The 20,639-nt window shown below is 40.9% G+C and overlaps 1 protein-coding gene across 3 annotated transcripts in view; it reads right to left on the minus strand.

The window, feature by feature from the left end:
- PTGFR (prostaglandin F receptor) overlaps positions 1-18,148 on the minus strand; it is a 74,768-nt gene extending 56,620 nt beyond the window's left edge. The window contains exons 1-2 of one of the 3 annotated variants that reach the window (XM_027536800.1): positions 9,289-9,733; positions 6,993-7,860 (exon numbers count right to left, since the gene is read on the minus strand). In XM_027536800.1, coding sequence (XP_027392601.1) covers positions 6,993-7,790 — 798 coding nt within the window. In that variant the 5' untranslated portion in view covers positions 7,791-7,860; positions 9,289-9,733. Of the gene's footprint in view, positions 1-6,992; positions 7,861-9,241; positions 9,267-9,288; positions 9,734-18,125 lie in introns of those variants that run through there. The other 2 variants (XM_027536802.1, XM_027536801.1) reach the window with 2 other exon arrangements.
- Positions 18,149-20,639: the final 2,491 nt, after the last annotated feature.

Below are 20,639 nucleotides of genomic sequence, written 5' to 3' on the forward strand. Positions count from 1 at the left end.
CAGGAGGCAAAGGTGTGCTTTAGGTCCCCACACCCACCTGTCACTGTACACAAAATGACCAAAAAGAGGGGGGTACAACCACCGGCAAGGCAGCTCCCTTTGGCTGAGGGTAATTTCCCTGAGGGAAAAACTCACCCCATAGGGATCCAAGTGGGACACCAGTGTCTACTAAACAAGGCTGTTGGAGTTTTCTGAGAATTAATCCTCTGTGAATATAAGACCTACTCAGTATTTCAGTCTGATTAGCAATACAAATCGGAGAAGACGATGGCAACCCACTCCAGTACTCTTGCCTGGCAGATCCCATGGACAGAGGAGCCTGGTAGGCTGCAGTCCATGGGGTTGCTAAGAGTCGGACATGACTGAGCGACTTCACTTTCACTTTTCACTTTCATGCATTGGAGAAGGAAATGGCAACCCACTCCAGTGTTCTTGCCTGGAGAATCCCAGGGATGGGGAAGCCTGGTGGGCTGCCATCTATGGGGTGGCACAGAGTTGGACACAACTGAAGCGACTTAGCAGCAGCAGCAGCAGCAATACAAATTGAGCCATATATTCACTCAATCAGCTAGCAAAGGCTTGAGGTAAGCAAACTCATTTTATAGAGAAATTTTAACATTTACTATGGAGCTTTTATTTATGACAATGTACGACCAGTGTCTGTAGGTCTTACCAAAAGACATTTTCTCCTCCTGTGTCCTGAAATAATCCCCTCAAAGATAAAACACCAATAAATATACATTTTGGAGAAAAAAAAAAATTGTGCATGTAGAGAAAAAGGCAGCGCTAAAGATAATAATGGGGCAAAAATAACTTTGAAGAAGTTGTATCACCTAGCTTTTTCCCTTTGCCTTCAATAATTCACATTTGATACCTGGTTCCTTTTCATTCGTTCATTCAATAAACATTGGTTATGACCTACTTCTTGTAGAAACTAAAACATAAACCAGCAAATAGCTCTTAAATGCCAAGAACCATTGAGACTAACAGAGGAAACTGACACATAAATGACGTAACAAGATAGTATCAATCCCAGTTTATCTATGAACTTCTTCCAGGTTGCTGATGAAATTCCTAAATCCTAGCACCAGACTCAAATTGTCGAATGTTCAGGATTCTCCAGGATGCCAATTCTAATACTGCTGGAAAACCTCTGAACACACTTTCACCTCTCGGATTTCTCTAATCCAAATCCCAATCCACAGTTTTGAAGTATTCCCAAGGCCGACCAATCAAGTCCTAACCCCATCAGCAGACTGAGTCCAAAGTGGAAATGAGAACCACTACCCACTGAGCCCTCGTTTACATTAAATTCATTTAGAAAATACTTATTGGGCCCAACTCTGTGCCAGCCATTGGTCTTAGAATTGAGGACACAGCAATAAACAAGGTTCCTTCCTTTAAGGAGGTTATATGCTAGAGGCAGAAGCCAAACAACAACCAAATAAGCAGCTAAGTGTATCCCATGTTATCTGATACTGCTAAATGCTATGAAAGAAAATAAAGCAGAGGAATGGAATAGAGAAGAGAAGGGTCACTTTCTAAGACAGCCTGGTTAGACAACATGATATTTAAGAGAGGAGTCAGGGAAGAGCCACAAGGATGTCAGGAGGAGAGTATTCCAGGCAAGAGAACACCAAGGCTTCAGGCTCAGGATGTGTTCCCAAATCTCTCAGAACTGCTCCTCTGCCAGCTCCCATCACTGACCTCACACTACATACTTCATGTCCACCCAAACACAAGAGCAGCCTGAATACCCATCATAGAAACTATATTGAACTATCTCTAAAATGTGCCTTATTTTTTGGATATGAATTTTGAGTTGCATGTGTCTGAGTTGTTCAAGAATTTCATAAAAGTGGGGTTTCCCTGGTGGTCCAGCAGTTAAGAATCCACCTGCCAGCACAGGGGATGTGGGTTAGATCCCTGGTCCTGGAAGATTCCACATGCTGAGAGGCAACTAAGCCTGTGAGCCACAAGTACTGAGCCTGCGCTCTGGAGCCCATGCTCTGCAACAAGAGAAGCCACAGCAACGGGAAGCCCAGACACTGCAACTAGAGAGTACTTCCTGCTCACCACCACTAGAGAAAGCTTCATGTAACAACAAAGACCTAGTGTGGTCAAAAACAATAATAAATAATTTTTAAAAGAATTTCATAAAAGTAGAACCCAAGTATTATCAGTCCTTTCTCCAAACATCATCATTATAGCTTCCACATTCTTTAACCAGGGAGCACTCCCACTTCACAAGGGAAAGCAGCTAAAACAATTATCAACAATATCACCTCTAAACTAGTAGCAATGCGAGAACAGCCAAAAAGATCTGACATAAAGCCATAAAACAATCCAGTTTGTTTTTAATTTTAAAATGAAACTCATTCAAAGTCCTTTATTTGGTACAGTGAGATCCAATGATGGATTGGTTAATTATTTTTTTTAGTTTGGGAAATAATTCAAACAGGTACACATTATGTATGCATATATTTACACACTTCCACATTTTCATTTGAAATATGTAAATATACATCCACTCACCATCCTTTTGGTATAGAGCCAGGTGGACAGGACACATACACAGGTTGTCATTATACAGTTTTTACACATGATAATGAGGGCCAGCCTCTCAAAGAAAGCAATCTTTACTAATAGTCAAAATGTTCTATTCTGTTGTTTTGTTCCACCATTTGCCACTGGCCCTGTAAGATCTGGTCTTTATGACGCCAATACCTTTAGCAATTCAGTAGAATTCAATTAACCATTCAGTTATTTGATTTATATCTGACAAACATCTTAGTGACCAAATGTTTAACTACATGACTAGAAATACTAGCAGAAGAGTAAAAACCTTAGAAAAATTAAAATCAAACTCTATGTATGAAAGAAAACACATTTCTTGGGTAAACTCGCCTATATAAGTTATCATTCTGCTCTTCATATACTTCCCAATTCAAAATGATCCTTCCAGTAAAAGACTGCTAAAGTTGAACTGTGTCATAACTCGACAGTTGCTGACTTACGGAACAGATTAAAAATTACCATTTGGTTTCAATATCTGCTTAATTAACTTACCTACAGAACTCAGAACCCACATTCTGGTAAATCATTTCCCATCTCTTGACATTCATACTACTTAAGTTACAGTCAACCAGTCAACAAGTATTTATTGCTCTGCCAAACTAGTGAAATAAACATAGGAATAATAATAAGTTCTTTTTAGGATTACATAGTCTAGAAATGGAATGTTAAAAAGACTCACTACCTGAAGAAAGACAAAAGTAAAGATATTAAGGAAATGTTACTTAGAAGTGCTGTTAAGTGTCTTCTTTTTCCACATCACTCTAGAAACATCAGAAAAAATATTTTCAAGGTTTATTTATTAGGAAAAAGTGGTTCACCTAAGATGCATGCAAGACAATTTTATAACAGCCATTTGACTCTCAAAGCTTTTTGTATTAACTTGTTGCTAAATGGAATTGTAGGTCAGTCAGTACCTATTGCATTTCCCTGTATTTTTCAATTGGGATTGTAATTAAATGAATTAACAATGTTTAAAACTATAAAATTCAGATATTGAAAATTTTTCCGACACTAACAAGTTATACTTTAAGTTAGTATTATGACTATGTTTCTAAGTAACAATTCCTGAAAATAAACATATACAGACACACACATACACATACATTCCTCTTTTTGTGGGGAAAAAAATAGGGGATTTTTAGGGCAGTGAAACTATTCTGTATGATACTGTGATGGTGGATACATATCAATATACATTTGTTAAAACCCACACACTGTACAGCACAAGGAGAACCCTGATAAAAACTACAGACTTTAGTCAATTATAATGTACTCATACTGGCTCATCAATTGTAACAAATGAACTACATCAACGCAAGATGTTTATAATAAGGATTACTGAGTGTGAATGGATGGAAACATGAGGAGGTATGTGAATTCTGTGCTTTCTACTCATTTTTCTGTAAACCTACAACTACTCAAGAAAAATAAAATCTATTAAAAGAGATTTCTAACAAATATCATGATCTTCTTACCTTTGTATTAAACTCAATCATCAAAATTAATAAAGTATCCCCTTTTTCATCAGCCACAAGTTTTAAAAGTTTTAGAAATTATGCCAAAACTATTGATAAGTTTTGATGCAGTAAATCCTGCCAATCCCAGACATCAACACCTGCATTACTCACTTCCTCCTTTCAGTTTATGCATGCACCTGTACCCTTATTCCAGTTTGAGGCTTGAAAAATGACAGTGAACACAGGTCAAAGACTGTCTGCAGATGTTCATTCAAATGACAAATTCAACATTTCATCCTTATCAGGATGAGAGAAGGCACAGTGTAGAGTAGGGCATTGACCTGGAAGATGTCACAATTATAGTGCATCTGTGGGAATTTAGAAGCTCAGTTTCAGAGATATGTTTTGAACATTTAGAAGTTTCTAACATGTAGGGAGCAGAATGATGGCTCAGTCATTAACACCTATGCAGTTTCTCCTGGGCATTCAGAGGATAAAGGAAAAATGGTTCAATAGGGAAATCAGTGTTGGGTATTATTTTGGCATTTCCAAGCCTGGATTTTTCACTCAGGTTCCATTTAGAACTGTCTGAGGGCCTTAACAAAGCAAGTAAGGCACTTGTTATAAGTCACAAGTTATAAATCCTTTAGCCAGAACTTGCCATGAAGACCCAAGACTTCACAAGAGAAAGAAACTAGGAATGCAAAGAATGCTTGAAACAATTTAAAACATCAATTCAGCCTGGGGTATCTGTGGTAGACCTACTACCCATCTGATGCAGAAACAATTTTCCACACTAAAAAGCAGTTTAGAAGTATTGATGCATTGGGGTCATAAGTGTAGCAATAATTCACAGTTAAATAGAACACAGACCTCAGAAAACATTTCATAAAAATAAAATTATATTTCCACTAGGATATATACGCAAGATATTAACTAAATTGTAATATCTATTTTAGCAGTAAAGAAAACCAAAACTTCAGGAAAAGAAATTAGAGAAAAACATAAATTCAAAATATTCCTGGTGAGGATGAAACTTTGTTACCTTCTATTGCCTGACAGTAGTTAACCTAAAACTCCTATTTTTTCAAAGTCAAAAGCCAAAACTAAGTAGAATTTTAAAGGTGACTTGAAAAAAAAAAAAAGCAAAAACCAAAACACCAGTGATTAGCCCAGTTATCCAAGGTTACCTGTGTCTCATTAAGTTCACTACTTCATGGTTTTCAGGCTTTCTCCAGAGCTTCATTTTTACATTCTCTTTAAATATTTTCAGCTACCTCTTTTCTCCCTTGCTTAGCATTCCCTTTCCAACCCTCAAATTAGTCATTTTTACTCAGACTTATTTTTTATTTTAAAAAGCTACTCTATTTCAAAGTTTAAAAGAAAAGGAGAATTATTCTAAGGGAATTCCCTTTGTCAAGTAGCATAAATTAAACTCTCCAAGAATGAACACTGAAGTGATTCCAAGTGTTGACAAACTTTTCTCAGCTATTCACATTCAAACAACTAAACTATGAGCTCAGATGAGACCCCGAGTTGGGTTCACCTAAGGCCTCCTAAATTGACAATAAGCAAGCTTCAACATGTTGACTTGCCATTGACAGATGTAGTCTATCCTCTGCTAGATTGGGCACCTTGGACTAATTCCAGAATACTGTGTAAAAAAATACTTAAATGATACAATTTCAGTAGCTAAATGCAAATTGTAAGGAAATAAGAGGTATAGAAATAAAGAAATATTTTAAAAGCAAGAAATCCTTTTGCAGAATAAAATTGACTACTAGAGGATCTATCTGCAGCAGCAACTCTCAAGACTTCTGTTCACCAGGACCATCAGGATTGTTTATTAAAGCTCTACTGGCAACAGTTCTTAGACAATGAACCCACAGGGGCGTGGAAGAACTGCATTAAAACAAACAAGAATAAGCACTTGCACATCACTATGCAAGGTATGACCATGACCTCTGTGTTATGGCTACCTCTGTCTTAACTTTTTTGCCTTACCTCTACCTGAGTATCACCTGTATTACTACCTTTGAATACCAATCTGTTTCCCCCTTGGCAAATGGAAAAAGGAATGGAAATAATCTTCACTGCCATCAGTAGCCACATACACAAGGATGTTTTCTCTTTCCTTGTATGTTGTCACCTTTTCTATCAAAAATTGTTGGCCAAAGTTATGGCCATACTTATCAATCACAAGTATTTTTTGTCTTCTATTTAGAAAGTCATATAAATGATTTATATTTGTTGCTAATTCTTTAAGCTTAGCCTTCATTTCCAAATAAAAATACCAAGATGTTAAATATAGCTGCTGGAAAAAGAGGAAATGAAATGATAAGAGAAGATTCCTTGGCTCTCATATCCCTCCCTGCATTACTATCATCCTGGGTTAATGAACTAGAGATTTCTTTACCTGATCTACCCATTCCTTACCTGATCTACCCATTGAGATCACCTGCACTATCCAACTATCTCAACTCATCACTTCCCTTTGCAAACTGAGACCTGATCATTGTGTGTTGAGAAGCCAATCTATAAATTACAAGCCCATGTGATTTTCTATCAAGACTTACTGGAGTCCATTCCAATATTGTTTTATAGTCATTTTTCCACATTTTAGAAACTAATCATATTCAGTATATTAAGACTGTCATTTCTGCGAAAATTACTTTATACCACACTGCAATATTTAACACTACGGTTAGAATTGTTTACTGAGATATTTCTTTTATTTCCAGGCTTGTGGGAAAATAACCATCTGTGTCATAGTTAGCTTAATTCTAAGCCAGAGCTGAGAACTAAAGTAAGTTCCGAACAGGAGTAAATTCCAGCACTCAAAAGATGAAACAGCATTGCCCATCAAGACTAACATCTTTGAAAAAGACAACAAACCTTGTATTGAATATGGATTAACTGAAAAAGGCAAAAAAAAATGTCAAAACCATAGATCCTTACCAGAAAAGGACTCCAACAAATGCAGGAAACACACATTATACCCAGAAGCTGGATGACCATTTCAAAGTGATGAGACCTGCCTTGTCTGTGCTGCTGACTTCTAAATTTAACTTTCAAAAGTGAAATTCCTGTGATGGCATTGCAAACAAATGAAATACCCAGGGCTAGGAGCCCCAGAAAAGCAAAAAGTAAAAGATAAAACCTATCTTCCCAGTCTTTGATTTCATCTGTTTTGTAGAAACACCAGGTCCTTGAAGCTTGAATTTTATAGTCACGGTGCCCGAGGATGGGCAGCAAAGCTACAAAAACAGCAAAAAAGCACACCCCACTCAACATCATTTTAACATGCTTGTTTGTAATTTTTGTAGAGTGAAATATTGGTTTGGTGACTCCAATGCATCGCTCTATGGCCATCAAACTGCCTAGAAAAAGTGGGCACAGACCAGAGAACACCATGCAGATACCAAAAATACTGCAAAGGATATTTGACTTGTCAAAGTAGATCCAGTCTTTATCAGAAGCATACACAAAGACTGCTATAGTTCCATTGATGAGGTGCCCAAAGAAATCTGTGATTACTAGAGCACTAGCCAAAAGCAAAAACGATGACTTATACTTCTGTCTAAATCTCTGGTATGCCTTCATGAGGATAGCAATGGCAAGGCTGTTCGATAAGATTCCCACTGTCATGAAGATTATTGAAAAAGATATTGAAAGGTCTTCTTCCAGTTGGCAAGTTGTATTTGAAAGGAGCTCAGATTCAGGAGACACTGGCTGTATAGAACTGTTCGTGGACATTGTTATGGAGATAAGAGCTGGCCACTCAAGTCATCTCCTTCTCAAGAGTTTAGGCTTGCAGTCCAGAGATCTGTAGCATAAAGACAGAGAAATCATGAGCTCTGGAAAACTGCTCATCTGGCACCCCAGCACCCTATGGTGGGAATCATATTTATCCAGCCTATCAGGAGCCAGATTGCATCATGCTGTGAACAGCACATATCTGCCTGGGGTTCCACATCTCATTTTCAAGGTAAAGAAGCTACCAGAACTGAGACCTTTTGGTTAACTTCTGTGTCTACTCTGCCAATGAGCACCTCCTAAATCTCCTCCTGACACTTCACTGTCACCCTAAAACTTCAGATTTACCAAGTCACTTAACAAGACTAGATTTAAACCCAAATGAGTTTTTAAAAGTATGATAGTCTATTCTAATAACTAAGTGACCTTCTAAACTTTTTGCTTTTTCCTCTGATGAACTTTGCCCCAAACGTGTAGATTATTCCTTTGGGAGCTATGTCTGTTTGTCACGCAGACAAAAATCATCTTCCCCAAATTTTGGAAGGGTGCAGGGTGGAGCCGCAAGCGCACTGACGCTGCATGGGCTTCTCTGAATAAGTTCTGAATTTGAGCTAAAACTATGTGATTTAGCTCAAATAACAGCAAACCACACACATCAATGACCCATGGAAGGTTACCACCTGTGCAGAAATGCAGGTGGGTGACAGCCAGGGAGACGGACCGCCCTCACTGTGGGTAGTTCTGCCTAGATGCTGCTGATCTTACGCTACAGGTTCAGGGCAGCAATATCCAAGGCGAATTATTCATTTGTAGCTCTTTCCCTAAGGCTTCCTTGGTAGCTCAGACGGTAAAGGGTCTGCCTGCAGTGCAGGAGATCCGGGTTTGAACCCTGGGTTAGGAAGATCCCCTGGAGAAGGGTATGGCAATCCATTCCAGTGTTCTTGCCTGGAAAATCACATGGACGGAGGAGCCTGGCGGGCAACACCCCACAGGGTCGCAGAGTTGGACACGACTGACACACAGCTCTTTCCCTGGTGAGCTGAGGCCTGAGTCACAGACCCTCTATGCCCACCACCGCCGCCACCCCGCCCCGAGCTCTTTCGGCCGGCGTTTCCCCAACAGCTTTCCCGGAGGCTAGGAATTCCGAAGCCAGCCTTTCCTGGGACCGGCCCAAGAAGGGCCGCCCCGGTCTGCCCGCAGGGCGGCCGCCTCCTCCGAGTCTTACTCACAGCGCTACTTTCGCCCGCTGCTACCCCGACGCCCCCGGGCCTCTGCTTGCAACATCCTTCCCAAACCTCTTAACTGGCTGAAACTTTCTGCGATTGCTCAAACGCCAGAGGGCCGGTCTCCCTCCCACCCCGGGGGCGCCAAAGACCTGAGCTGATCCGGATGTGGGAGTCGAAGGGTCCCGGGCAGGGAAACGAGGGGCGAAAGAGGATCTTTTCCTTTACCCGTTTCCCTCCTCTTAGACCCGTTCTCCCGGGTCCCAGCCGCGCACCTCAGAATCCGGACGGGTCGGTCTTTCCTCTGAGGCTGTATCCCCAGCTGGGGGCATCTGTTCCAAACTTGTTGGCCAGCGCAGGCTCAGGTGCCCTCGGGTGCGGCTGCCTGCTGCCGCCCCGGGCGTCCGAGAGTGGGGTGGCTAAACCTCAGTAGGCTTGAGCATCCGGAGACCAACGCGTGGGAATCTAGCCGCTAAAGGGGTGGTGACCTTGGCATCCCCGGCTGCGGGCAGGGCTCTAGGCGGAGCAGAAGGGCGCGCCAGCCCGTGGGCCATCCCGCGCCCTGCTCTGCTTCGCCGCCGCCGCCGCCGATGCCTCCTGAGCGCAGCGCTGCGCCCTCGCCACGGCTCCGGCCCGGACTCGCTCGCGCCGCGCGTCCTTCCGCGCGCTCGCGCAGCGCGGAACCTGCCTGGTGCGCTCGGCTGGCTGGATCCTTTAGCACCTAGCAGCGCTCGCCGCCTGGGCGGGGAGGAGGGCGCGGTTGACCTCCGCCCCTTCCTCTCCGCCCCTTTTGCCTTGAGCCTGACCGGGAGAAACTTCAGCACGGTGCTCAGATGCTACAGCCCCCCTCCTCAGCATCACTACGGCCCTCTTAGCTGCCCGAGCAATTAGGGAAAAGTTTTGTTTTAAACTCATTCTCCAGCTAAAGGCGCCATCTCTACGGCTGTAAAATAACAATCAGGAGAGCCGAGGAAAGCGCGCAGACAGCAGTCGTGACAGCATGTTGGAGCTGTCAGATTGTAGTTTGCCGACAGTTCATCCCAAATCCATCTTAAAAAGATAAAACCAGGTACAAAGAAAGAGATGGTGCATTTGAGATGGTGGGCTTAGGGGCCGATATCCCCAAGAAGTGAAAAACATTCGGGCCACGTGTTGTCAATGGGAAGTCGCTGCCTTAGGATTCTCTGTCACTTACAGGACTGGACTGTTTCTAGCTTTCTAAAGAAGGTGAGAAGGGAAAGGGTGAGGCGTATTCTCGAAGGACGAATGCAGATAAAGCAATAACATTTTAATGATTTTAAAAGCTCAATGGTGAGAGAATTTCTAGTGGTGTATTTACTCAAAGAAACGCTAATAAATTTGGCTGAAATAGTTTTATAATCAAGAAATATCCACTATTTCATTAAGAATTGTAATTCGAGTCATTTTAATATTGTAACCGCTTTTTGCTTATATTGTTTCGATCCGTACCTATTAACTCTCATTTTCATAGCTTATGGAAATGTATTACTGACTTTTGCTTTTTTTGTCAGTAAAATATTGCCACAACTTATGTGAAAAACCAATGCCTCATGGAAATAAACCCTCTTTTCTCTGTTCTAAAATCAGAAGAGGTCTCTAAACTCCTGGAAATTAAAAAGGATCATAAATGCTACAGTGAGATAAATAAATTAGCCATTAACTATAGAAAAGAATGATTGCAGTTTTTCTCTATGGTAGACATAGATTTTTTTTTTAATGATATGATCATAACTTATAAAATAAACTATTACTCAGGTAGAGTCACTTGAAAATTCTGGTTAACCAAATATTCTAGTTAGTAGAGAAATAGTATATCTGAATGACCAGTGTCCAAAAAACAACTATGTAATAAACCACATGGAATATGTTAATCACACAGAGTACTATTCTATCCTTTAGTGATTAATATCACTTGATCACATTGGATACAATTATCTATTTCTTATGCCTCTCCCACTGAACTGCATATCTGCAAAGGTCTTAATTATCTCTCCATCCTCACCTAGGACTATCCTCCTGGTCACTTATTAACATTGCTTGAATTCATCAGTGGTACAAGCAACATTTCCAGGATTACACTTCAAGATCTTTAAAAGTCCCGATCTCTCACTGGCACATCTCACAAACAACAGCTACTTAATCTACTGGGTAAAAAAGAGAAAATTCTCATGAAAGCAATTTCAAGTCATAATGTTTATTATGTATATTCAAAACATTATTAATCTATTTTTCAAAGTGCTAGATAAATCCTATTATTTTTAAAGTATCTACTTTGGGGGGAAAAAAAGTGTCTACTTTGCATGTATTCTTGGAGTTCCATTTTTAGAATCCATTCCTTAATCAAGATACATTTCACCTGAATCTCAATAAAGGATTCTAAAGAACCTACATCTCTTCTCAAGATAGAATATATTAGTATCAGTAGAGAAGGTACTAACTAATATGGAAGAGTAAATAATTAACTAACTACTCTTAAAAGAAAAAAATACATATCTGGCCTTATTACACCCAAATCTGACCCCTATTCAAAGTCCCAATGGCAGCCTCTGACTTTATATAAAGAAGTACTTACATAAAGACTTTATATAAAGAAGTACTTATACAAAGAAGTACTAGTTAGTAGAGAAATAGTATATCTGAATGACCAGTGTCACTTCAGTCACTTCAGTCATGTCCGACTCTTTGTGACTCTATGGACTATAGCCCACCAGGCTCCTTTGTGCATGGGATTCTCCAGGCAAGAATACTGGAGTGGGTTGCCCCACCCTTCTCCAGGGCATCTTCCAGACCAAGGGATGGAACCCGTGTCTCCTGCGGCTCCTGCATGGCAGGCAGATTCTTTACTGCTGAGCCACCGGGGGAGCCCGAGTATAAGGAAGAAGAGCTAGCAAATCAGCAGATAGAAACAAACAGATCAAAAATTAGTTGGTGGGTGGAGGGGGTGAGAGATGGTGGGGGGGGAGGTGAGAAGGGGGGTAGCTGATAAAATTCTTCTGAAAAACAGTAGTTGGTATCATTACTGCTGAGAAGCAGACACACATAAAACTCTTAACTTACACCTTCATTCAACAAATTTCTTGAGCATCTACTTTGTGTCACACACTGTTTCTAAGAGGCAGAAACACAGCTGTGTGGACAAAGCATCCAAGCCCTTCCTCTAGTGTGGCTTTGAGGTAAAGGAGGGCACTTACTTTTGTGGAGCCTATGTCTGAAACCTTGATGTGATTTGGTGGCTTCCCTTTAATGGTGCCAAAGCTGATGTCAGCCTGTTGACAGGAGATTACATGACAGGTGTGTGCTTGGCAATCACCTTCATTCAGGATTGGATGCTGAACACTGTGCTCAGAGAAGTGTGCACATTATAATTAAAGTCAGAGAAACCGGGACTCAATGACACTGAGGATGAAGTAAAAACTCCATAAAAATTAACAGGCGTGTTGAAGATTTTTATAGTTTTAATAAAACTGTCTAGGAAAACTTTTCTGGAATTTACCATTGACATTCATGCTAGAAACTATGTCCCAGTGTGGCAGTAATTAAAATAATAACTTCTTTTTAAAAAAAAATTATTATGTAACTCTTTGAAACACCAAAAGTAACATATGTAATGCATTTGTAAGTCGTGAATTATAAAATAAACACCCATGCACCTAGTATCTAATTTAAGGACTGTGTGGATTTCCTAGGGCTGCTGTTACAAAGTACTACAGACTGGGTGCTTAAAAAACAGAAACGTTATCTTGCAGTCTGGAGTTTAGGAATCCAAAATCAAGGTGCTGGCATGGTTAGTTCCTCCTAGGGGCTGTGAGGGAGAATCTGTTTCATATCCCTGGCATGGCTTCTGATGATTTGCTGGCAGTCTTTATCATTCCTGGCTTTTAGATGCATCACTCCAATCCCCGCTTTCATCTTCACATGCCATTCTCTCTCTTTGTCCTCACATGGTCATCTTCTTATAAGACCAGTCATATTGGATTGGGATCCACCCTACTCCAGTACGACCTGATCCTAATCGATTACATCTGCAACAACCCTATTTCCTACTACAGTCACATTCTAAGACACTGGAGGTTTGGATTTCAACATATTTTGGGGGGTGTGGGGGGAAAGAGTCATTCAATCCATTGCAAGACTATACAAGAACATTACTAACATTGTTACATCTATCTTCATGTTTCTGTCTCCATTTCATTCTTCTGTATCCTACCCCCGGAGATAACAGAGATAACCACTATCCTGAATTGTATGTTTGTCATCATTCTCTTGCATTGTATTATTACATAAATATGCATATGAACCAATGTATTATTTAATTTTCCTTGTCTTGTAACTTAACCTCCTGTAACTTGTTTTTTTAATACAAGATTTATAAGATTCACAGATATTGTTGTATGCGGTAGGAGTTATTCATTTACAAAATTCTGCAGTCACAAAAATTTGGATTTCCAAATTTTTCAAATATCATCCTGTTAATGGTTATTAGGATTATTTCCAGTTTTATGTTCTTAGGAAATAATCTACTGTGAATAATTTTGTATTTATCACTTTGTGTAGGAGTTTCTCTAGGACTTATACCTAGAGTGAAATCACTGGGTCACAGAGTTTGAGAATGTCCGACTTTCCAGGATAAGGCTGTGCCTAGGAGTTTTCCTTCATATTTGTGACAATACTTGGAATTGTCTATCTCTTTAATTATTACTAACCAGACAGTTGTAAAATAATATCACATTGGGGACCTAAATTATATTTCTCTTTGCATTCCTGTCTCTTTTTCTGTGAAATATCTGTTTATCTCTTTTGTCCAAATTTTCACTGGATTCGTTGTCTTTTTACTGCTGCTAAGTCGCTTCAGTCAAGTCCGACTCTGTTCGACCCCATAGACGGCAGCCCACCAGGCTCCCCCGTCCCCGGGATTCTCCAGGCAAGAACACTGGAGTGGGTTGCCATTTCCTTCTCCAATGCATGAAACTGAAAAAATAAAGTGAAGTCGCTCAGTCGTGTCCGACTGCTAGCGACCCCATGGACTGCAGTCCACCAGGCCCCTCCGTCCATGGGATTTTCCAGGTAAGAGTACTGGAGTGGGTTGCCATTGCCTTTTCTGGGTCTTTTTACTAATTCTTTATGTGTTCTAGATACTAATTCTCTATCAGTTGCAGAGAAAACATCTTTTTCCAAATCACAGCTTGCCTCTTCATTTTCCTTACTCTCCTTTCTTTGCTGTCATTGTTTTATACAGTGCTTAATTTAATGTGATCAAATTTCAAGATCTTAAACCTCATCTTTTATGCTGTACTTTAGCATTTTTTCTGTCACATTTTAAAAGCCTTTCCAGAACCTGGATTATAAGATATTCTACTATATATTTTCTAAACATTTCAACATTTGTGCCTTCCACATTTAAGTCTTTAATCCTACAGATAATTATTTTTGAGTATTTGTGAAGTAGGAATCCAGGGAGTTCCTCAATACAGATAACCAATATTTGTGGTGCCATTGGTAAGTAACCCCACTATTATGGGTTGCACTGTGTCCTTTAAAATTCACATATTGAAGTCCTAACCCCCAACACCTCAAAAAGTGACCTTATTTCTAGATAAGGCCTTTACAGAGGTAACCAGGTTAAAATGAGGCCATCGGGATGAGTCCCATTCAATCTGAGTGGTGCCCTTATAAAAGAGGGAGATTCAGAGACAGAGACACATACAGAGAGAACCCCACGTGAACGTGAAGATGGCGCAGTTACAATACCTGCCATGGAAAGAGGCCCTGAACAGGGTCTTCCCTCTCAGCCCTCAGAACAAATCAATGCTGCCAACAGCTTCATCTTAGACTTCCAGCCTCCAGAGCTGTGAGACATTTCAGTTGTTTAAGTCACCCCATTTGTAATGGCAGCCCTAACAGATTTGTACATCCTCCCTTCCTCATGAATCTAACATTTATATCTCTCATAGACCAATATCCAATTCATGGGAAAATAATTATTCCTTGACAGACCTACCATACTCATTGGGTTCCACTGGACTCCGGTTCCCCTGGAAAGTACTATTTGGGGAGTGCTATTGTTACCCTTAGGATAAACTCTGAATTCTTTAAGGTGGTTTTCAAGACTTCTTAATCTATGTTCCTACTTCTGCCATGAGGTTTAACTCTCCTTCCTCAGCCCTAAAACTCTTTGCCCCAGTCACACTGACATCCTCAGCTCCCACAACCTGTCCTTGGCCTTCTGCACCGTTATCTTTAGTAATCTTCCTTCAATCCCTCACACATTGCCTGATCCCTATTCAGACGCCAGTGTTCAAAAATTAGTGTGATTTCTGTATATCATGCTAACTGCACGTCTATCATTGCCATTGCATGTCCAGCACTTTGCACATGCTGTGGAGGTGCTCAGGAAAGAATGAATGAATTAAGTGGACATACTTCAGAAGTGGAAATCCAAGTATCAAGAAGTAAACTTGCCTGATTAGAGTGGCAAATACATGTGACAAAACCACATCTATCTGACCAAAAAACCCATACTCTCACCAACTCTTCATATTGCCCCTGGGTTTAATAAGACATAAAGTGCTGTCCTTTATGCACAGTTTGTTGCTACTAAGCCTACCACCAGAAGGGCAGATGCCTGTATTGTTTTTCTTTTGGTACAAGAAGTTTTGCAATAATCCATCTACATTCTTTCACAAGATCCAAGACCCACAGCGCCACTGTTCTAGCACTGATGCTTTTGTTAACGCTTCAAGACGGGCAGAATGGAAAATCTAGGAGGTGAAAAGAAGGAAAAAGTTGGAAGGAAGCAGAAGAGAAAGAGAATATGTACTGATTTTCTGCCCTTTGCCCAGCGCTGTGATGGGTTCTTTAAGTGTACACATCAATGCTACCAGGTGGTTATTCTATCCTCATTGCACAGAGGAGAGATGAGGAAACTGAAGCCTAGACAAAAATAAATTATTTGCCCAAGATCACACACATATGCTGAAAGTGAGGTGCAAACCAAACCATAAAATACTCAGCAATTTCTGCTTCGTTCAGGGATAGGGGGCCAATGCAGATCCTCTTAAATCTCCTATCCATCCCCACATCTCCCCGTTAGCCTGGACCCTGCTATCGGCTACTCCCACTGGAGCTCTGGGTGCCTATCACCATTCACTATTTATTCTACACATTTACTAGACTCAAAGTGAGCAACGTGTTATGCTAACAAAGTTTGAAATGTAGGGATCAGGTAGCCTCTGTTTCTGCCCTCAAGGAGCTTAAAAATCTACACTAGCACGCTAGTTCTTGTTAATGACCCCCTGTTTTTTTCCCTCTTCTTTCCATTTCATCTTCATCCCTTTCTAGGATTCTATTAGCCCTCTTCACATTTTTCTTCCTGTCTTATCTGACTTCAATATTTCATATAGATAGCTAGGATCCAACTAAGAAGCAAATTTAATCCACCCAGTAACCTATTATTTTTAAGTGGCCCCTGAGCAGGTGAGACACAAGACATACAGTGTTTGACAAAAGTGAAGTGACAAGGACAAGTTTGCACCAGGGGAGAGAATGGACCAGACACAACATCACAGAAATTCCTGAAGGCACTGGGGATCACAGACAGGGGCCACAAAGGAAGACTGTTTTGCAAAGAAACTACCACCTTCACTTTTTTCTGCATGCTTGCATATGAAAAGATATAGAATTTACAGCTATTGAGGACTGACGGTGTCTCAATGCTAAACACTTTACATATATATTAAATTAACTTTTCCAAGAACTCTATTTAAAAAGGCAAAACCATGACCCTCACTTTGCACAGAGATAATTGAGGCACAGAAAGATTAAGGCGTTAAACTGCTTAACACAGAGAACGAATTCAGTACCAGGTCTGCTCAACTCCTTGATCCTAACTCCTGGCGCAACTGCCTCACTGGCAGCTAAGACACCCCTGCACGCTGTGGTTTGACAAGCAAGGTTTCCCAATATTGGCAGCTATCACAGAATGTTCTTTTGTGGCTAAGTGGTTATCAGGGGTCATCTTGATTCTTTATCTGCATTCAATACTTGTCTACAATTTTCTCATGGATTTTACTTCAGTGAAGTTTCAAAACACCCACATCCAAACCCAGAGCAAATCTGAAACCACCACAAAGATCATGAGACCATCCTTGCCAAAGTAAAGAAAATCCCCCTTTAAAAAAACATTAAAAATGAGTCCCTTGCTGGAAGAAGAAAATATTGATAGATTCACTATTCCCCCAACTTGGCACAAAGGAGAAATTGCCTTCTCTGAAAGATGGAGCCATCTCGGGGGTGTAAAAAATATATCCAAAAGCTGAACTCAAATAGGACTGCCTGCTTCAGCATGCAGCCAGTGCCATCTTGAAATTTCTCAATCATTTTAGCTTTGAATTGTGTATTTAAGTGAAGTCCAATCAGACAATAGAGCCTGCACCCCCAGCTGAGACCTCCAAATCTTGTACACATTCACCTCCCCGGGATGGGCCTCCCTGGGATGGGTTCTTGGCTACCCAGTCCCCTATCCCAGACTTCAGCCAGCCTCCATCGACACTCTCACATGGTAACTGCTGCCATTCTTCACCGAGGAAGGGGCCTGGCCATGAGATTGGGTACGGTGGGCATAAGGGCCACTCTTCACCAAGGAAGAGGCCTGGCCATGAGCTTGGGTAGGGTAAGGATAAGGCATCTTGGGGCCAAGCATGGCTGCTGCACTCCCATGCCAGATGAGCTGATCTGGGCTGAGCAGGGCAGGCTTCTCACTGCTTCATCCAGGTACTGAGCACATCTGGGCACAGAGGTTTAAGATCTTCACATGCTCAGTAGCTCAATCGTGTCCAACCCTTGTGATCCCATGGACTACAACCCACCAGGTTCCTCTATCCATGATATTTCCCAGGCAAGAATAGTGGAGTGGGTTGCCATTTCCTCAGGGGTCTCCCATCTACTATGAACTGAGGCAGTCGGCCCATGGAAATAAGGAGCCACCTGGCTCGATCCCTCCGGCCCAAACCCTGTACAGACACTGCACATGGGTCCCTAGTTTGATGGGAGAAGGAACCCAGTAGCCATCAGGCTCAAGCAAATTCACACACACCTCAAAGATCCTTGGGTACCTGTGAGGGTTTTGTATTGGCCCCTGTTCCTGGAGGGCCCCTCAAAAAGCTCCACTCTGGGGAATTTTCTCTTCTTCCTTCCAAGTCTTTCTCATTCTGTCTTGAGTTTGTCTCTTACCAGCTAGAGGCAGCCTTGAACGACAAGCCACAAAATAGAAATTGTGTAATTTTGGTGACTCCGCACCCAAGTGAAATGTGATATTTGCATTTGAATTGGCATTGCACAACATAGAAAGGAACAAGAAAATTCATCCTAGTAATCTAACATTTTAATTTCTATTTTTTTAGAACATCAAGTAGCAAATAAACAACACCATGACAAGTCCAGAGAGAGACCAAAAAAGGGAAAAAATTTATATTGTAGTATTTTTAAGTGTACTTTTCCCCTACTTTTTACATTTCTTTCTCAGCTTCCACACATCAAACACTGGATCCTAGTTTTCTGGGTTCCTCTAGGCTACAACATACAATTAATAAACATTTGGTAAGTGAATGAATAAGTTTCTATAACAATTTTCTCTTATGGCATTAAAAACTCTCTACCTGCTAAACTGACAGTGAAGCTGTGTCCTTTGTATTTTTGTATTTCCCTAAAACTCAGCATAATTCTTTTGTTGATGATCATTATAGTGTATTGAATCACCACATACACTTTTATTTTCCCTTGTCTCAGTAACTGTATCTCTGGAGACATTGTGAAGTGGAGATCAAAATTATAGGCTGAATAAATAAAAACAAAAAATACTCTCGAATTATCCAACACACAAGACATAAAAAGAATTGAGAGGAAAAAGTCGTTCTCAGATGGAATTGTGCAACTTATTAGCCATCTTTTCCACAACTTGCTTCCTACCCAGGCAAAGCTGAGGCATCAAGTCTCATTTTCTAAAAGCCAGTTGGAACTTATGCTAACATGGTTGATGCTGTTTCTCCTTCTATCATAAAAATGTTTTAAATCAAATTGAAAGTTGAAAGCTCTGTGTGGTCATAAATTTTTTTTTAGTTCAAAAACATCTTGGCTCTCAGATGTGACTTCTCCAACAGTTAAGAGGCTCTCATCTTGTGAAAGTGTCTGCCAGAACCAGTTATCACTAACCAGAGGGAACAACGCTGCTGTCAGAACGCGGTGTCCTTGACAAACAGAAACTTAGCTTTTCCACACATGTTGGGAGTTTGTCTTTGCACATCATCATAATTGAGAATAAATCTTTATTCTCAACAGGACAATCATCAGAAGAAAGTCTCCCTTTCCAGAGGGGAAGTATTTCTCCTACACATTGAACACCTTCTGCATCTCCACCACAGCTGATGGTCTAAGCACAACTGCATGAGGCTGGAACTTTGTCTCAAAATGTGAACATTCTCCTGATATCTCTGTTCTTTTAAACAATCCCAAGTATCCAGTGGGTCAACATTTTAGCCATCAGTGATGCCCCCTCTCTCCCTACTCCAACAATGGCTCAACATGCCAACTTAGTCATCAGTTTGCTGATTATCTTGGAAAAGTCACTGGATCCTTCTGATCTTCAGATGTTTCATCTATACACTGAAGAACAAGAGGCAAGGGAGAGAGAAAAAGAGACATGGCAGGGCTAGAATAGTCTTCAAGATTCTATGTTGTTGCTTAGTCACTCAGTCATGTTCAACTCTTTTGCGACCCCATGGACTGTAGCCCGCCAGGCTCCTCTGTCCATGGGATTTTCCAGGCAAGAGTACTGGAGTGAGTTGCCATTTCCTTCTCAAGGGGATCTTCCTGACCCAGGGATCAAACCCGCATCTCCTGCATTACAGGTGGATTCTTTACCACTGAGCCACCTGGGAAGCCGTAGGATTCTGGATTAGTTCTCCAGAAAAACAGAATAAATAAGGTATCTATGTGTTTGTGTGCACATGTGTGTATGTGTATATATACATTACAAATATATACAACACTAATATTCATATATACATCATATGTAAAATATATATTACATATGTATACTTAATATATTACATGAGTATTCAGCCCACAGGGAGAGACTCAGCAGAACCATGCTCCAGTTCAAGTCCAAAGGTAGACAGCTGGAAAATTCCCTCTTGCTTGGGAAAGCCTGCCTTTTTGTTCTATTCAGGTGTTCAGTATATATACACATACACATACAGCCTAGTGGCTCTCTTTCTCTGCAGAACCTAATACAAAATCCTAATCCTACTCTTTGACCTCTACATGAGAACAACCATTCCATATACCAGGTGGATGGTCGGGACACGAGCATCTGGATAGCACTCCATACAGAATATGAGTCACAGAGGGAACTAGAGGACAGAATTTAAAAAACTAAGGGGAAAGCCATTTGTAAAGACTAGGTGAATGTAGTGGATTAGTGGAAATCAGCTCACTGGACATGCAAGTGCCTAGGACTCATCCCACATACTCCATGGGAAAGTGTACTCCAGTTCCCCTTGGCTTGTGATCCGAGTCCACTGATCATCAGAACAGGCCCAGGAATCTGCTA

The sequence above is a fragment of the Bos indicus x Bos taurus genome, chromosome 3 (assembly GCF_003369695.1).
Source record: "Bos indicus x Bos taurus breed Angus x Brahman F1 hybrid chromosome 3, Bos_hybrid_MaternalHap_v2.0, whole genome shotgun sequence".
NCBI classification, from domain to species: Eukaryota; Metazoa; Chordata; class Mammalia; order Artiodactyla; family Bovidae; genus Bos; species Bos indicus x Bos taurus.